This window comes from Protomyctophum parallelum (genome assembly GCF_964188405.1).
Source record: "Protomyctophum parallelum genome assembly, chromosome: 17".
Taxonomy (NCBI): Eukaryota; Metazoa; Chordata; class Actinopteri; order Myctophiformes; family Myctophidae; genus Protomyctophum; species Protomyctophum parallelum.
This window is the reverse complement of record NC_139719.1, coordinates 16,834,527-16,847,983: the sequence shown is the minus strand read 5'-3', so window position 1 is coordinate 16,847,983 and position 13,457 is coordinate 16,834,527. Positions and strand designations below refer to the sequence as shown.

The following is a 13,457-nucleotide window of genomic DNA, read 5'->3' as shown; positions in this document are numbered from 1 at the left end:
GGCCAACTATCACAGATTCATTAGCCTGCCATTGTTTGACTTTTTGGAGCACATCGGTATTTCAACCACCTGTAAACACTTGCCTACTTGACATCTTGGCATTATATCAACGTTTAAAGAAATAGCCGATCCACGACAAAAAATAAACTGTAGGTTCAACTGTGGTTGAATAAAATAAAGTTCAGTTTATGTGCATATTTCATTGTGAAATTACAGTTTAAAGTTTCGGAGTGTAAAAACTCACATGGCAGAATGTTGGGGTATCGGTTCTTGTCTTTGTTGTCGTCCTTGTTGGCCTCCTCACATGTTCCATGGGTGTAGCCGCCAGGCAAGGACTGCAACACACAATAACAAACCCTAGTTAGTGACTGTAGAACACATGTTCCATGGGTGTAGCCGCCAGGCAAGGACTGCAACACACAATAACAAACCCTAGTTAGTGACTGTAGCAGGAGCACTGAGTCGGACGGGCCTGGGAGCCTTGTGGATAAACTGCAGTTGCACTTGATTTACGTTGGGCTACAGCCACTAAAAACTATGTATTTGAGGTAGAATGACATTCTCCTTAAGCTTTTTGTTATAGTTTGATATATTTAACTGTGTAAAGAAGTAAGCATTTAAAAAAATCCATTGCACTGAATTGTCTACTCCATTGCACTAATTTGTCTACTCCATTGCACTGATTTGTTTACTCTATTGCACAGATTTTTCTTATGTTGTTGTTATTCATTACTCACTTCTCATGTTACGACTTAAAAAAATAAAATAATTATATAAAGGCTTTGGCAAAATTATTTCACATAAATAGGCTACTTTTCCATTGAAAGAGGTTTGAAAGGTTAAAATTGGCATTTTTAAATGCAAAATGATGTAGGTAAGAATGGTCCTATCCAAAAGATTTGAACTCCTGGTAGAAAAACACATAAAATAGACACCCCCCCCTTGTTAAGATATCCTTAAAATTAATTTTAGCACCGTTTATGCCCTGCCCTAGTCTGGGATCCTCGGGGTGAAACTTCAGGGTCCATGAGGAAGGGGTAAATGTTGTCCGATTGAGGAAAAAATTCACCAGGAGGGTTTTCTCAACTAGTGTAACCAATTCAGGGGGTTGGAGCTTAGACTTTCAAAACTTTGCGTTTTAAGAAACACCCTACTGTAGAACACATGTTCCATGGGTGTAGCCTCCAGGCAAGGACTGCAACAAACGGTAACAAACCCTGTTAGTGACTGTAGAGCTCTGATGATGACATTGTTTTTTTATATACTGGCTTTACATAACACCGGTGGTAAAACAAGTACATTTACATAAGTACTGTACAATTTTGTTACTTTACTTGAGTATTTCCAATTTCCAAAACGTTTACTTCTCCACTCCACGACATCTCTCGGTTCCAAATATTGTACTTTTTACTCCACTACATTTATTTGAAAACTTTAGTATATTTTGATGTACATTTACTGTACAATTTGAATTCCGGACTTTTACTTTGTCACAGAGTATAGTCTACGTTGCAATACAGTATATTGATACAGTCAGTACTTTTTTCCACCATGGCATAACACCTTGCAAAATGAGCATGAAAAATCACTTGGTTGGGACTAGTGGATCTCTTGTCCACTAGTCCCTCCCTAACATTTTAGTCTAGTTTTTATCTGTTGACAAAATTGTCAATACATTTAGCTTAGTTTTAGTCATCATAGCTTAGTTTTCATTTAGTTCTCATTTAGTTCTCATTTAGTTTTCGTAAGGTAGTCGACAACCCGGGGCATTGTGCCGTGTATATATATATATATATATATATATATATATATAGGGCTTTGTTCAGCTTGGGTCTGTGCACTTCCTCCACTATACCTACAGTAAATAGAGCTTCCATTAGACGGCTACAGAACTTCAACTTCCTCTGTCTGTTGCCCTCTGGGCGAGTTCACGCTGTTATGACTTCTTGGATCTTGCACTGAGTCATGACTCATGAGCCTGAGGCTTCCATTCCAATCACCTACAGGTCCTGAATGTATTATCAGAAATAGCTAAAAGGGAATTTTTGTTGCGCCTGTGTCATGGATTCTTTGGGTGACAAATCGGTAACTTTATATCTTGCAAAGTTTCCTCAAATGCAAAAATATACACTGTGCGAGAGATCTGCATGGTATTACTGTAGGAGTCTTCTGCTTTATGCTTCCATTAGTTCAGGGAGTTCAAATTTCATGTCAAATCCGAATGTGAATTTTACATTTAATGGTGAGAGACTTTAAAGGTCACATAATTCAACTCTGTGACTCTCCCAGGCTAATGCACCCCTTGGCCGCATAGAGGAATCACTTAAGGATGATTCTTGGATGTACACCAGTGTCGTGCACTGAAAATAGCCAATATATTAAGCTCACAGTGCATCGGCCGGGCCCTTTAGTACTCTACAGCATCCATTCCACCCTTGTAAGTGATCAAAACGTAGGCTAGTTGTAAAAGATACGACTTTGCCATACACATAAATATACATTCTACCACAGGTCGTTTCGAGGAAGCAATCTGATTGGTTGAAACAGCCTTCTAGCCGTGGGTTAAACCAGCAACGTTCAACACCTAATCAAAACAAAGAATTCAGCTGCTCTGTTCTCCCAGAGCGCTAGCAAACTCGGTGGCTAGGCAAGCTAGTGTCTTGGGACATTTGTGGTCGTAGTGACTACATCTGTCATTAAAAATATATATTCTTCCAGCGATTTTCTTAGATTTAAGGGTAACTGTGGTAGAATTGCAATATTAGACTTGAGGGTGTGGTTTAATGTGATTATTGCCACTTCAGTGATGCTTGCGGAACTCAACTTTGTCTCGTTCCTGACCACATCCCTGTCGTGGCAATAATCACGTTAACCCACACCCTCTTGTGTAATATTGCTTAAGTATACCAGCATCAAGGCCCACCAAAATACATTTTAGTCGACTACATCAACTGTAGATTTATCTTATGACATTTAGTCGACTAAAACTAGACTAACACTAAGACATTCCAGGTGACTAAAATGTGACTAAAAACCAAATTAATTGAAAACTATTGAAGAGACTATGACTAAAACTAAAATCAAATTTTGCTGCCAAAAACAACACTGTAGGCCTATGTGTAAACACAAGGGGGAGGTGGTGAGTGACACTCACGTTGTACTCCTCTCTGAAGAGCTTGCCGTCGTCAGCGGAGCGTAGCCGGTACTCCTCCTCCAGGTGCTCCACGGGGATGGGGAGGTAGATCTTTGAGGCCGAGGGGGAGCGGGGCAGCAGGACCACCGTCTGTTGCTCTGTGGGGGGTCCATGAATGCACGTCATTATTAACCCATTCTGACCTGAGATCAGATTCTAAAAATGTCTGTTTGAAAATGACAGTTTTCTGAAAAAGCTATGTTGTTCTTCGATTTTTCAAAAATAGCAGACCTACAAGCTCGTAGCGCGCCACTCGGTGGCGCGCTATGAGCTTGTATATCTGCTATTTTTAAATAGCTAAAGCATAACATAATGCTAACACCAAAATGGGTTAAAATAGCATTCCTCCCCCTCTGACTGAGGCAGATGCTTCAGATAGTCCCCCGGTTAGTGTGCAAGTTGAACCACTCCTTTGTACCCCGCTGTACTGTATGTCACGGAAGACCCTCTTTTTCACCGAGCGTTTCAGACTAAACTAAAACTATAGAAATTATAGTAAAACATGAAGTATAGGATTTTGTATGCCTTCATAGTTCATACTTGATATGCATCAAATAGACTGATATCATATTGTATGCATGTAACTAATGAGTTACTAATTTCCCCGCATCCATATAGCCTGACGCTCGGGCTGAATTTCTTTTTTAAGATTTTTGCGGCTTACGCCTTTTTATTGGTTTTTGAAGGGACAGACAGTAGGCTGACAGGAAGCGGGAGAGAGATGGGGGGATGACATGCAGTAAAGGCCGTGTCGGGCTCGGGAGTCGAACCCGCGGCACACTGCGACTGGATTACCAGTCGGGTGCCCAGACGGTTACGCCACCGCCTGGGCCCTCGGGCTGAATTTTCACTTTGTTTCACTCCATTATTCCTGAATCTCCAGAACATTCTGGGTGCTGGAGCCAGGCTACACCTATCCTCTGCTGTCATTGCCACCGGGAAGCAACTATCTATCATCTATCGATATGCGGGGGGGGGGGTGATTAGCATAACAATGCATTGACACTTCATTGTCATCAATGATTCAACTTAAAACAATCAGTTGAATCTCTTCATCCAGCCTATTGACAATGTATGAGGAATTCAATGAATGTAACCTGTATATGAAAAATGCAGCCTTTTTTCTTGTTCTTCTCTATTTTGTTTTGTTTTTGTTTTATCCTTTGTTTTTTCCTTTTTGTACTGTTGTCCTTGTCCCTTTTTATTTCCCGTTTGTCTTTTTTTTGTCTTTTTTTCTCAATAAAAATTAAGTAAGAAAACAAAAACAATCAGTTGAATAATATAGTTGTTAGACGAGTACGATTTTGTAGTTCTTCTTTAACATAAATTGGTACATAGGAAGTAGGAACCTACACAGTATACATGTACAGTACAAGATTGGGTTTCGTTTAGGGCAATCGGTTCTACTCCTACTGTCCTTTTGGACCATTATTAACACTTCATCTAAAAAACAGTGGTTAACAGAAAGGCGTAATTCTAATGTCACTGAATACGTATCCCTCACCATTACACCTCAGTAATGACACATGCGTGAAGACGCACGCACGCACACACACACACACACACACACACACACACACACACACACACACACACACACACACACACACACACACACACACACACACACACACACACACACACACACACACACACACACACACACACACACACACACACACACACACACACACACACACACACACACACACACACGCCCTTGGGGGCAGTCAGATCGGTCATCATTTAACGTCCCTGGTTGTTAAGGAGCCCAGAACAGCAAGAAAGGCCACTTACAGCATGCTGCAAGTCTTTAACGGATACCTGGTAACCCATACAGCAAAAATACATCATTCATATTATATATATATATTTCACGTGTACATAAACAGGCCAGAAGATTGTACTTTAAACTAGAAATATAATTATGTATTATACATTTATAATTAGTATATGTATAATGTGATTCTTGTATTAAATTACTATTTATGTTATTTAAGTTATTTAAGTTGTGTCTGGCCATTTGTCTGTATATCGTTAGCCTCATAGGATAAATGCCTAAGTCATTTTTTGGCGAAATTGAGATTTCTGCATACAGGTGATCTCCTGGGGCTGCTGCATCGTTCTGGATCATCGCCTATGTCCTCAGCCAATCACAAAGCTCACAATCTTCAAAAATGATGATCTGCCTAAGTCACTTGTGTGATTTGAGCATTTTTACGTTGCCGCCTAACTCACTTTGTGTGACTTGGGCATTTTTACATTGCATACACAGCAAACAACAGTTACTCTAATAGACCCCCAGGTGTTTAGTATGGAGTTAACATTACTCTAACAGACCCCCAGGTGTTTAGTATGGAGTTAACATTACTCTAATAGACCCCCAGGTGTTTAGTATGGAGTTAACATTACTCTAATAGACCCCCAGGTGTTCTGTATGGAGTTAACATTACTCTAATAGACCCCAGGTGTTTAGTATGGAGTTAACATCACTCTAATAGACCCCCAGGTGTTTAGTATGTAGTTAACATTACTCTAACAGACCCCCAGGTGTTTAGTATGGAGTTAACATTACTCTAACAGACCCCCAGGTGTTTAGTATGGAGTTAACATCACTCTAATAGACCCCCAGGTGTTTAGTATGGAGTTAACATTACTCTAATAGACCCCCAGGTGTTTAGTATGGAGTTAACATTACTCTAATAGACCCCCAGGTGTTTAGTATGGAGTTAACATCACTCTAATAGACCCCCAGGTGTTTAGTATGGAGTTAACATCACTCTAATAGACCCCCAGGTGTTTAGTATGGAGTTAACATCACTCTAATAGACCCCCAGGTGTTCTGTATGGAGTTAACATTACTCTAACAGACCCCCAGGTGTTTAGTATGGAGTTAACATTACTCTAACAGACCCCCAGGTGTTTAGTATGGAGTTAACATTACTCTAATAGACCCCCAGGTGTTCTGTATGGAGTTAACATTACTCTAACAGACCCCCAGGTGTTTAGTATGGAGTTAACATCACTCTAATAGACCCCCAGGTGTTTAGTATGGAGTTAACATCACTCTAATAGACCCCCAGGTGTTCTGTATGGAGTTAACATTACTCTAACAGACCCCCAGGTGTTTAGTATGGAGTTAACATTACTCTAACAGACCCCCAGGTGTTTAGTATGGAGTTAACATCACTCTAATAGACCCCCAGGTGTTCTGTATGGAGTTAACATTACTCTAACAGACCCCAAGGTGTTTAGTATGGAGTTAACATTACTCTAATAGACCCCCAGGTGTTTAGTATGGAGTTAACATCACTCTAATAGACCCCCAGGTGTTCTGTATGGAGTTAACATTACTCTAACAGACCCCCAGGTGTTTAGTATGGAGTTAACATTACTCTAATAGACCCCCAGGTGTTTAGTATGGAGTTAACATCACTCTAATAGACCCCCAGGTGTTCTGTATGGAGTTAACATTACTCTAATAGACCCCCAGGTGTTCTGTATGGAGTTAACATTACTCTAACAGACCCCCAGGTGTTTAGTATGGAGTTAACATCACTCTAATATACCCCCAGGTGTTCTGTATGGAGTTAACATTACTCTAACAGACCCCCAGGTGTTTAGTATGGAGTTAACATCACTCTAATAGACCCCCAGGTGTTCTGTATGGAGTTAACATTACTCTAACAGACCCCCAGGTGTTTAGTATGGAGTTAACATTACTCTAATAGACCCCCAGGTGTTTAGTATGGAGTTAACATTACTCTAATAGACCCCCAGGTGTTTAGTATGGAGTTAACATCACTCTAATAGACCCCCAGGTGTTCTGTATGGAGTTAACATTACTCTAACAGACCCCCAGGTGTTTAGTATGGAGTTAACATTACTCTAATAGACCCCCAGGTGTTTAGTATGGAGTTAACATCACTCTAATAGACCCCCAGGTGTTCTGTATGGAGTTAACATTACTCTAACAGACCCCCAGGTGTTTAGTATGGAGTTAACATTACTCTAATAGACCCCCAGGTGTTTAGTATGGAGTTAACATCACTCTAATAGACCCCCAGGTGTTTAGTATGGAGTTAACATCACTCTAATAGACCCCCAGGTGTTTAGTATGGAGTTAACATCACTCTATAGACCCCCAGGTGTTTAGTATGGAGTTAACATCACTCTAATAGACCCCCAGGTGTTTAGTATGGAGTTAACATTACTCTAATAGACCCCCAGGTGTTTAGTATGGAGTTAACATTACTCTAATAGACCCCCAGGTGTTTAGTATGGTAACATCACTCTAATAGACCCCCAGGTGTTTAGTATGGAGTTAACATCACTCTAATAGACCCCCAGGTGTTTAGTATGGAGTTAACATCACTCTAATAGACCCCCAGGTGTTTAGTATGGAGTTAACATTACTCTAATAGACCCCCAGGTGTTTAGTATGGAGTTAACATCACTCTAATAGACCCCCAGGTGTTTAGTAGACATGTATTAAAAAATGCCTAAGTCACAGATTATTTTCTTGAAAATGGCCTAAGTCACTTTTTTTTGTTATGGAATGACTCTCATGTTTATCTTTTTGTAAAAAACATTTTGTTAACCCCTCAGGAAACCATTGTAAAAATCTGCATTAAAAACTCTTACATACTTGCGAGAAAATGTGTTTTTCCTTATTATCCGAAAATCATAAAAAATGACTTATGCATTTATCCTATGAGGCTAACGATATGCTGAAGAAATATATACTTTTTTTGCTGTATTTGTAAGTAAGTACCCACAACTAAGGCCACCATGCGTCGTCAGAATTTGAACACGGTTTGAAAAGTGAGGTCTTAAGATCGTGTTAGTAACAGTAACCCGATACCTCCACCATGTATACCTGACCTGGTGGTGGCAAAGTGATGCACAGAGTTTCTGAGCTGTTTCCAACTTCTAAAACACAACACAAACATATAGTTTTCAAGATCATATTATGTTGAGGAATGAAACCCAAGCTGTTTTGTAGTTTGTTTTCTTCAATACGGGTAAAAAATAAATAAAAACATGGCAGTCTGACAAGTCTGATATACAGCACGTCATAAAACGTAATGTAAGAAACATAGCTGCCGCTAAGAAAACAAATGGGTGTGTCAGGTTTATATGTGCCAATGTGCAAGTATTGACAATACTTTCTCCTGCTCAAGACTTTGGCACACCTAAAGCCAACACACTCATTAATGTTCTGGGCTGCAGAGCTGCGTTGCTGACATCACACAGTGTGATATAGGGTCAGCCTACCGTGTTTTTAACCTCTTTGACCTGCGCAGGAAAACAAACTTACAAACTTGGCCTGGGCTCTCATACATGTCTCTTTAAAAACAGGCAATAGAGGCTCAATCAGCGACTAGAAATCCGGTCAGCGTGTTTGTTACGCCTGTTGGCGTGGGTGTGTTCTGTGTTTCCCAAGTAAGCCCATATCCTACTCAGATCCCAATCGGAGAAATGTTAAGAAAAATAAAAAAAATTAAAAAGCAGTGGGAACTTGCTCTACATTTCTCCCATTGTTTTGGTAGATAAGACATGCGGCACTTCCTTAAGGGAACTCTCATAAGTCCAATAGCTGTCATCGTACATCAAGTGAATTGGCTCTTGGAAGGTAAACTGTATAACACAATGCATGTTGGGATATGACAGGACACAGACTCAATGTTTTTTTTATTTCAAGGACCCCCATAACTCTGACAGTGTACAAATGGAATCAAATGGGTCCATTTGGTCCCATTTGTACACTGTCAAGAGTTACAGCCCCACTCGGGTCCATTTGGTTCCTAAACTATTGATCATTTAGCTGGGAATCCCCTGGAAGCCCCTCAAGGAGACACCACCTTGAGAGTTGAGTTTCAAAGAACTATGAAACGTACAGTACCTCCAAAGTGTATTGGACGTGATGTGATATGTTATAGCCACTGAAACAAAGCCATTGTAGTTTAACGTTTTCAGCCTAACTCCATTATCCCCAGGAAGTCAATACCGCTAAAAAGACACTGGTGGGAAATCCTGTTCAGAGTGACTAAAGACCACAGATACCACATATTATATACTCTGTCTTCTCTTCTCTCCCCACCTGACTGTGTGCACGTCCGTTGCTTTCTGCATGTTTCGTATACTTGTCAAAGCTGCATGTCATGACGACAGCCTGACTCTGTCTCACTCTTCTCAGCCATGTCTCTTTGCCTGCCTGCCTCTGTCTCTGTCTGTCTGTCTGTCTCTGTCTGCCTGTCTCTCCGTTTCATAACTAATCACGAGTGTCACAAGTGTTACCTTGTTCTTCCAGGATGCCATTGGGTATCTTCTTGTCGACTGTTGTGACAACAGCTTTCCTCTGGTTTCTTAACCTGCCGGGGGAGAGAGAGGAGATGATTGTGAACACAGAGAGAACATGTGATGATAATAACCTTTAAAAAAACAAACAAACCTAACATTACACACTGAAACAATACATTTTCCCGGGCTATACTGTATATCTAACAATGCTAAATCCCCCCCCCCCCCCCCCAAAAAAAAACGTGAAGTTCAATGTTATTGTTCAATCAATACTCAACGCAGTTAATCTCTCTTACCATCTGAAGCTTGAGAAGCTGCTCTTTCGCATTAGCTGAAGTAGTGGAACACGGCCGTGCACCGTCCTATGCAAGTCCCAATATGTTACAGAATTTGCTTCTCCACTCTGGCTTTGCTGTGGGTGTGTGTATGTGTCTGTGTGGGTGGCTGTGTGTGTGTGTGTGTGTGTGTGCTTGCCTGCCTCTGCCTTGCCTCGACTGCCTGCACTTTCAGTTAAGAGCAAAGCAGCACGAGTTTAGTGAGCAGGGCTTCCTGAGCGGTCGCCGCCCTCGATGACTAAAGGAGGAAGCATTTTATTGTCATGAGCCAGGCTCCGCCCCCCTCCTGGCACTCTGCCAGTCAGCTATGGTCCATAGGTGAGGTGCAGGGTGAGGGTGAGGCGGAGTGGGTGAGTGTTTTAAAAACAAATCTAAAGTCTTCTGAGAATAGCCGATCTGCAAGCTCACCACGCGTTGTGGAATTACCCTGTTGTGAGCATGTAGATTCGCTTATTTTCGGCACACGAGAGCCGTAACTCGGCATAAAAGGTTCACCGCAAGCACTATAACGATAACTACAACTATATCATTCCCAGTTGTCTTTGTCATAGCTGTGATGTGGAGTCTGCCTCCACATGAGTGGATGATGTTTTTAAACCGTATCTTCATAATTATAGTTTGTTGCTTGGTGCAATGTCCAATGTCCAATATCCAATGCAACTATAGTCGCTACTAACAAAACCAGGCCAGTCCTCCACACACCGATGTTACTCCTTGCAACTGCCATTGGGGGTAATGGTTGCAAGGAGTTGCATTGTTTGCAGACTGGCCTTTAGCTCACAAATGTTGTGCGGGTTGGGGGTGGGGTTGCTGACTGTGGGGGTCTTACCGGAGGAAGTACCAGGCCTGCAGGTTGGGGGGGGGGTTGCTGACCGCGGGGGTCTTACCTGAGTAAGTACCAGGCCTGTGGGGGTCTTACCTGAGGAAGTACCAGGGGTAGTACCAGGCCTGTGGAGGGTCTTACCTGAGGAAGTACCAGGGGTAGTACCAGGCCTGTGGAGGGTCTTACCTGAGGAAGTACCAGGGGTAGTACCAGGCCTGTGGAGGATGTTACCTGAGGAAGTACCAGGGGTAGTACCAGGCCTGTGGAGGGTCTTACCTGAGGAAGTACCAGGGGTAGTACCAGGCCTGTGGAGGATGTTACCTGAGGAAGTACCAGGGGTAGTACCAGGCCTGTGGAGGATGTTACCTGAGGAAGTACCAGGGGTAGTACCAGGCCTGTGGAGGATGTTACCTGAGGAAGTACCAGGGGTAGTACCAGGCCTGTGGAGGATGTTACCTGAGGAAGTACCAGGGGTAGTACCAGGCCTGTGGAGGATGTTACCTGAGGAAGTACCAGGGGTAGTACCAGGCCTGTGGAGGATGTTACCTGAGGAAGTACCAGGGGTAGTACCAGGCCTGTGGAGGGTCTTACCTGAGGAAGTACCAGGGGTAGTACCAGGCCTGTGGAGGATGTTACCTGAGGAAGTACCAGGGGTAGTACCAGGCCTGTGGAGGGTCTTACCTGAGGAAGTACCAGGGGTAGTACCAGGCCTGTGGAGGGTCTTACCTGAGGAAGTACCAGGGGTAGTACCAGGCCTGTGGAGGGTCTTACCTGAGGAAGTACCAGGGGTAGTACCAGGCCTGTGGGGGTCTTACCTGAGGAAGTACCAGGGGTAGTACCAGGCCTGTGGAGGGTCTTACCTGAGGAAGTACCAGGGGTAGTACCAGGCCTGTGGAGGGTCTTACCTGAGGAAGTACCAGGGGTAGTACCAGGCCTGTGGGGGTCTTACCTGAGGAAGTACCAGGGGTAGTACCAGGCCTGTGGAGGGTCTTACCTGAGGAAGTACCAGGCCAGCAGCGCGATGAAGAGGAGCAGCAAGGAGAGCACCAGCACCGTGGGCAGGATGTGGGGGTTGGACGAGCGGGCGTCTTCTGAAGGAAGGAACGACAGGGCATGAGGCACAAGGCCAGGGTCAGGGAGCAACGTACGGTCCAGCCAGGGGAAGGAACGACAGGGTCAGGCACAAGGCCAGGGAGCAACGTACGGTCCAGCCAGGGGACAGGAAAAGAGCTAGGCCGGGACACGGCCATGGCCAGGCGACACAGGGGCCAAGGCTGGACTGTGAGATATGGGTTTGTGTGACTGAATACAGTGGTGTGAGATATTGGTTTGTGTGACTGTATACAGTGGTGTGTTTTTTTTTTTTTTTTTTAGGGTATACCATGATTACTCCCTCCCACATGCACAGCACGTGCACGCAGACATGCTTGTGTGTTTATGTGGAATCGAACCCGCGTCTCCTGGAGTGGAGTGGAAAGCAAATATATCTTAACCAATAATCCAATATTAGACTTTTAGTCCATCAGGCTGTTGTTGTGAGCCACTCTGCTACATATACGCGTGCGTGGTCAACAAATGTAATATTGCAATAACTATTGTTAAAGGTATATTCAGTGATTTCACTTAATTCAAATATCACTTATTTTTTTGTTTTGTTGTGATAATCCTCTCTACTATAGAGTGTGTTGACCATGTAAGGAGTTCCTCCCTGTCCCCAGTTAACCCCTGAGGGGTCAAAAAACCTTAGGTTTCGTTTTTGGCTCTCTATCCTGATTGGATGAAAGGCTTAGGTCCCAGCCAAAAACGAAACCTAAGGTTTTTTTAGTGAAATCACTGAATATACCTTTAAGTTAACGTGTGAATTACTTAAAAACTCCAATGGCCAGTGGTCATTATCATCTCAACACAATAACCACACAAACCTTAATTCACGCCACATTATCACATGCAAAAGGCTATTTGAACTGAAGTCTACATTCTGGCTGCCTCCAGCCCCTCCTCCGGCATATCAGATACACTTCCTCGGATGGTTACTGGACGATATACTGTAACTACAGTACATAGCGTAACACGGTAGAACACCTATGGTACAGTATGCCTGGTGGTTCTCAAAACGTTTGAAATATTCAAAATGCTCTTTTACATAATGGCGGAGGAACTTTGTTACTACAGACGATAAAGAGCACTCATCTTTTCAAGAAAAAAGGTCAAATTGTGGCTAATTTTATTCACGCCATATTCAGTTTTTATTTAATTATTTTTAGTTTTTTATTTATTGTTGCGATGCCTGTTCCATGATGCAATATTTTATGTGGGCCACAATGCAAATAAGCTGCAGACTTATTGTGTTTTTTTTTATCCTTGACATTTCTGTGAGAAGCATGTGCCGTAACATGCGTTTTTCTTTTAATAACAACATCTAATAAATCAAATCAAACCCGCCGGCTATACAGCAACTCCAATAGTGTACGAATGGAATCAAATGAACCGGGTGCGTTTGGTTCCATTCGTAAACACTCTCAGAGCTACAGTACTAGACGTGTGTGAGTGTACTTCTGGACCCCTTTAACAGAACCCTGGGGGTCCATTGGACTCCGTAAATCAAACACCACCAAAGTGGAAAAAGCGGTACAAATAAAAGACCGGCTCCCCGGACTCCTCTTTGAGAACCACTGCTGTGTGTGATTATCACGCGTCAGATTGGGGGTAAGTCCCCGAGACATACAGTACTTAAGACGGTTGTTTCCCAAGGATACTTACTTACTATAAGATTATCTAATCAGTGTTCATTCATCTCCGAAAG

General features: G+C 42.8%; 1 protein-coding gene across 4 annotated transcripts in view; it reads right to left on the bottom strand.

Moving 5' to 3' along the window:
* ptprea (protein tyrosine phosphatase receptor type Ea) overlaps positions 1-13,457 on the bottom strand; it is a 132,667-nt gene that overhangs the window by 24,454 nt on the left and 94,756 nt on the right. The window contains exons 5-9 of one of the 4 annotated variants that reach the window (XM_083788126.1): positions 11,649-11,745; positions 9,494-9,567; positions 8,078-8,125; positions 3,155-3,291; positions 245-335 (exon numbers count right to left, since the gene is read on the bottom strand). In XM_083788126.1, the coding sequence (XP_083644252.1) occupies positions 245-335; positions 3,155-3,291; positions 8,078-8,125; positions 9,494-9,567; positions 11,649-11,745 (447 nt within the window). Of the gene's footprint in view, positions 1-244; positions 336-3,154; positions 3,292-8,077; positions 8,126-9,493; positions 9,568-9,792; positions 9,990-11,648; positions 11,746-13,457 lie in introns of those variants that run through there. The other 3 variants (XM_083788128.1, XM_083788127.1, XM_083788129.1) reach the window with 3 other exon arrangements.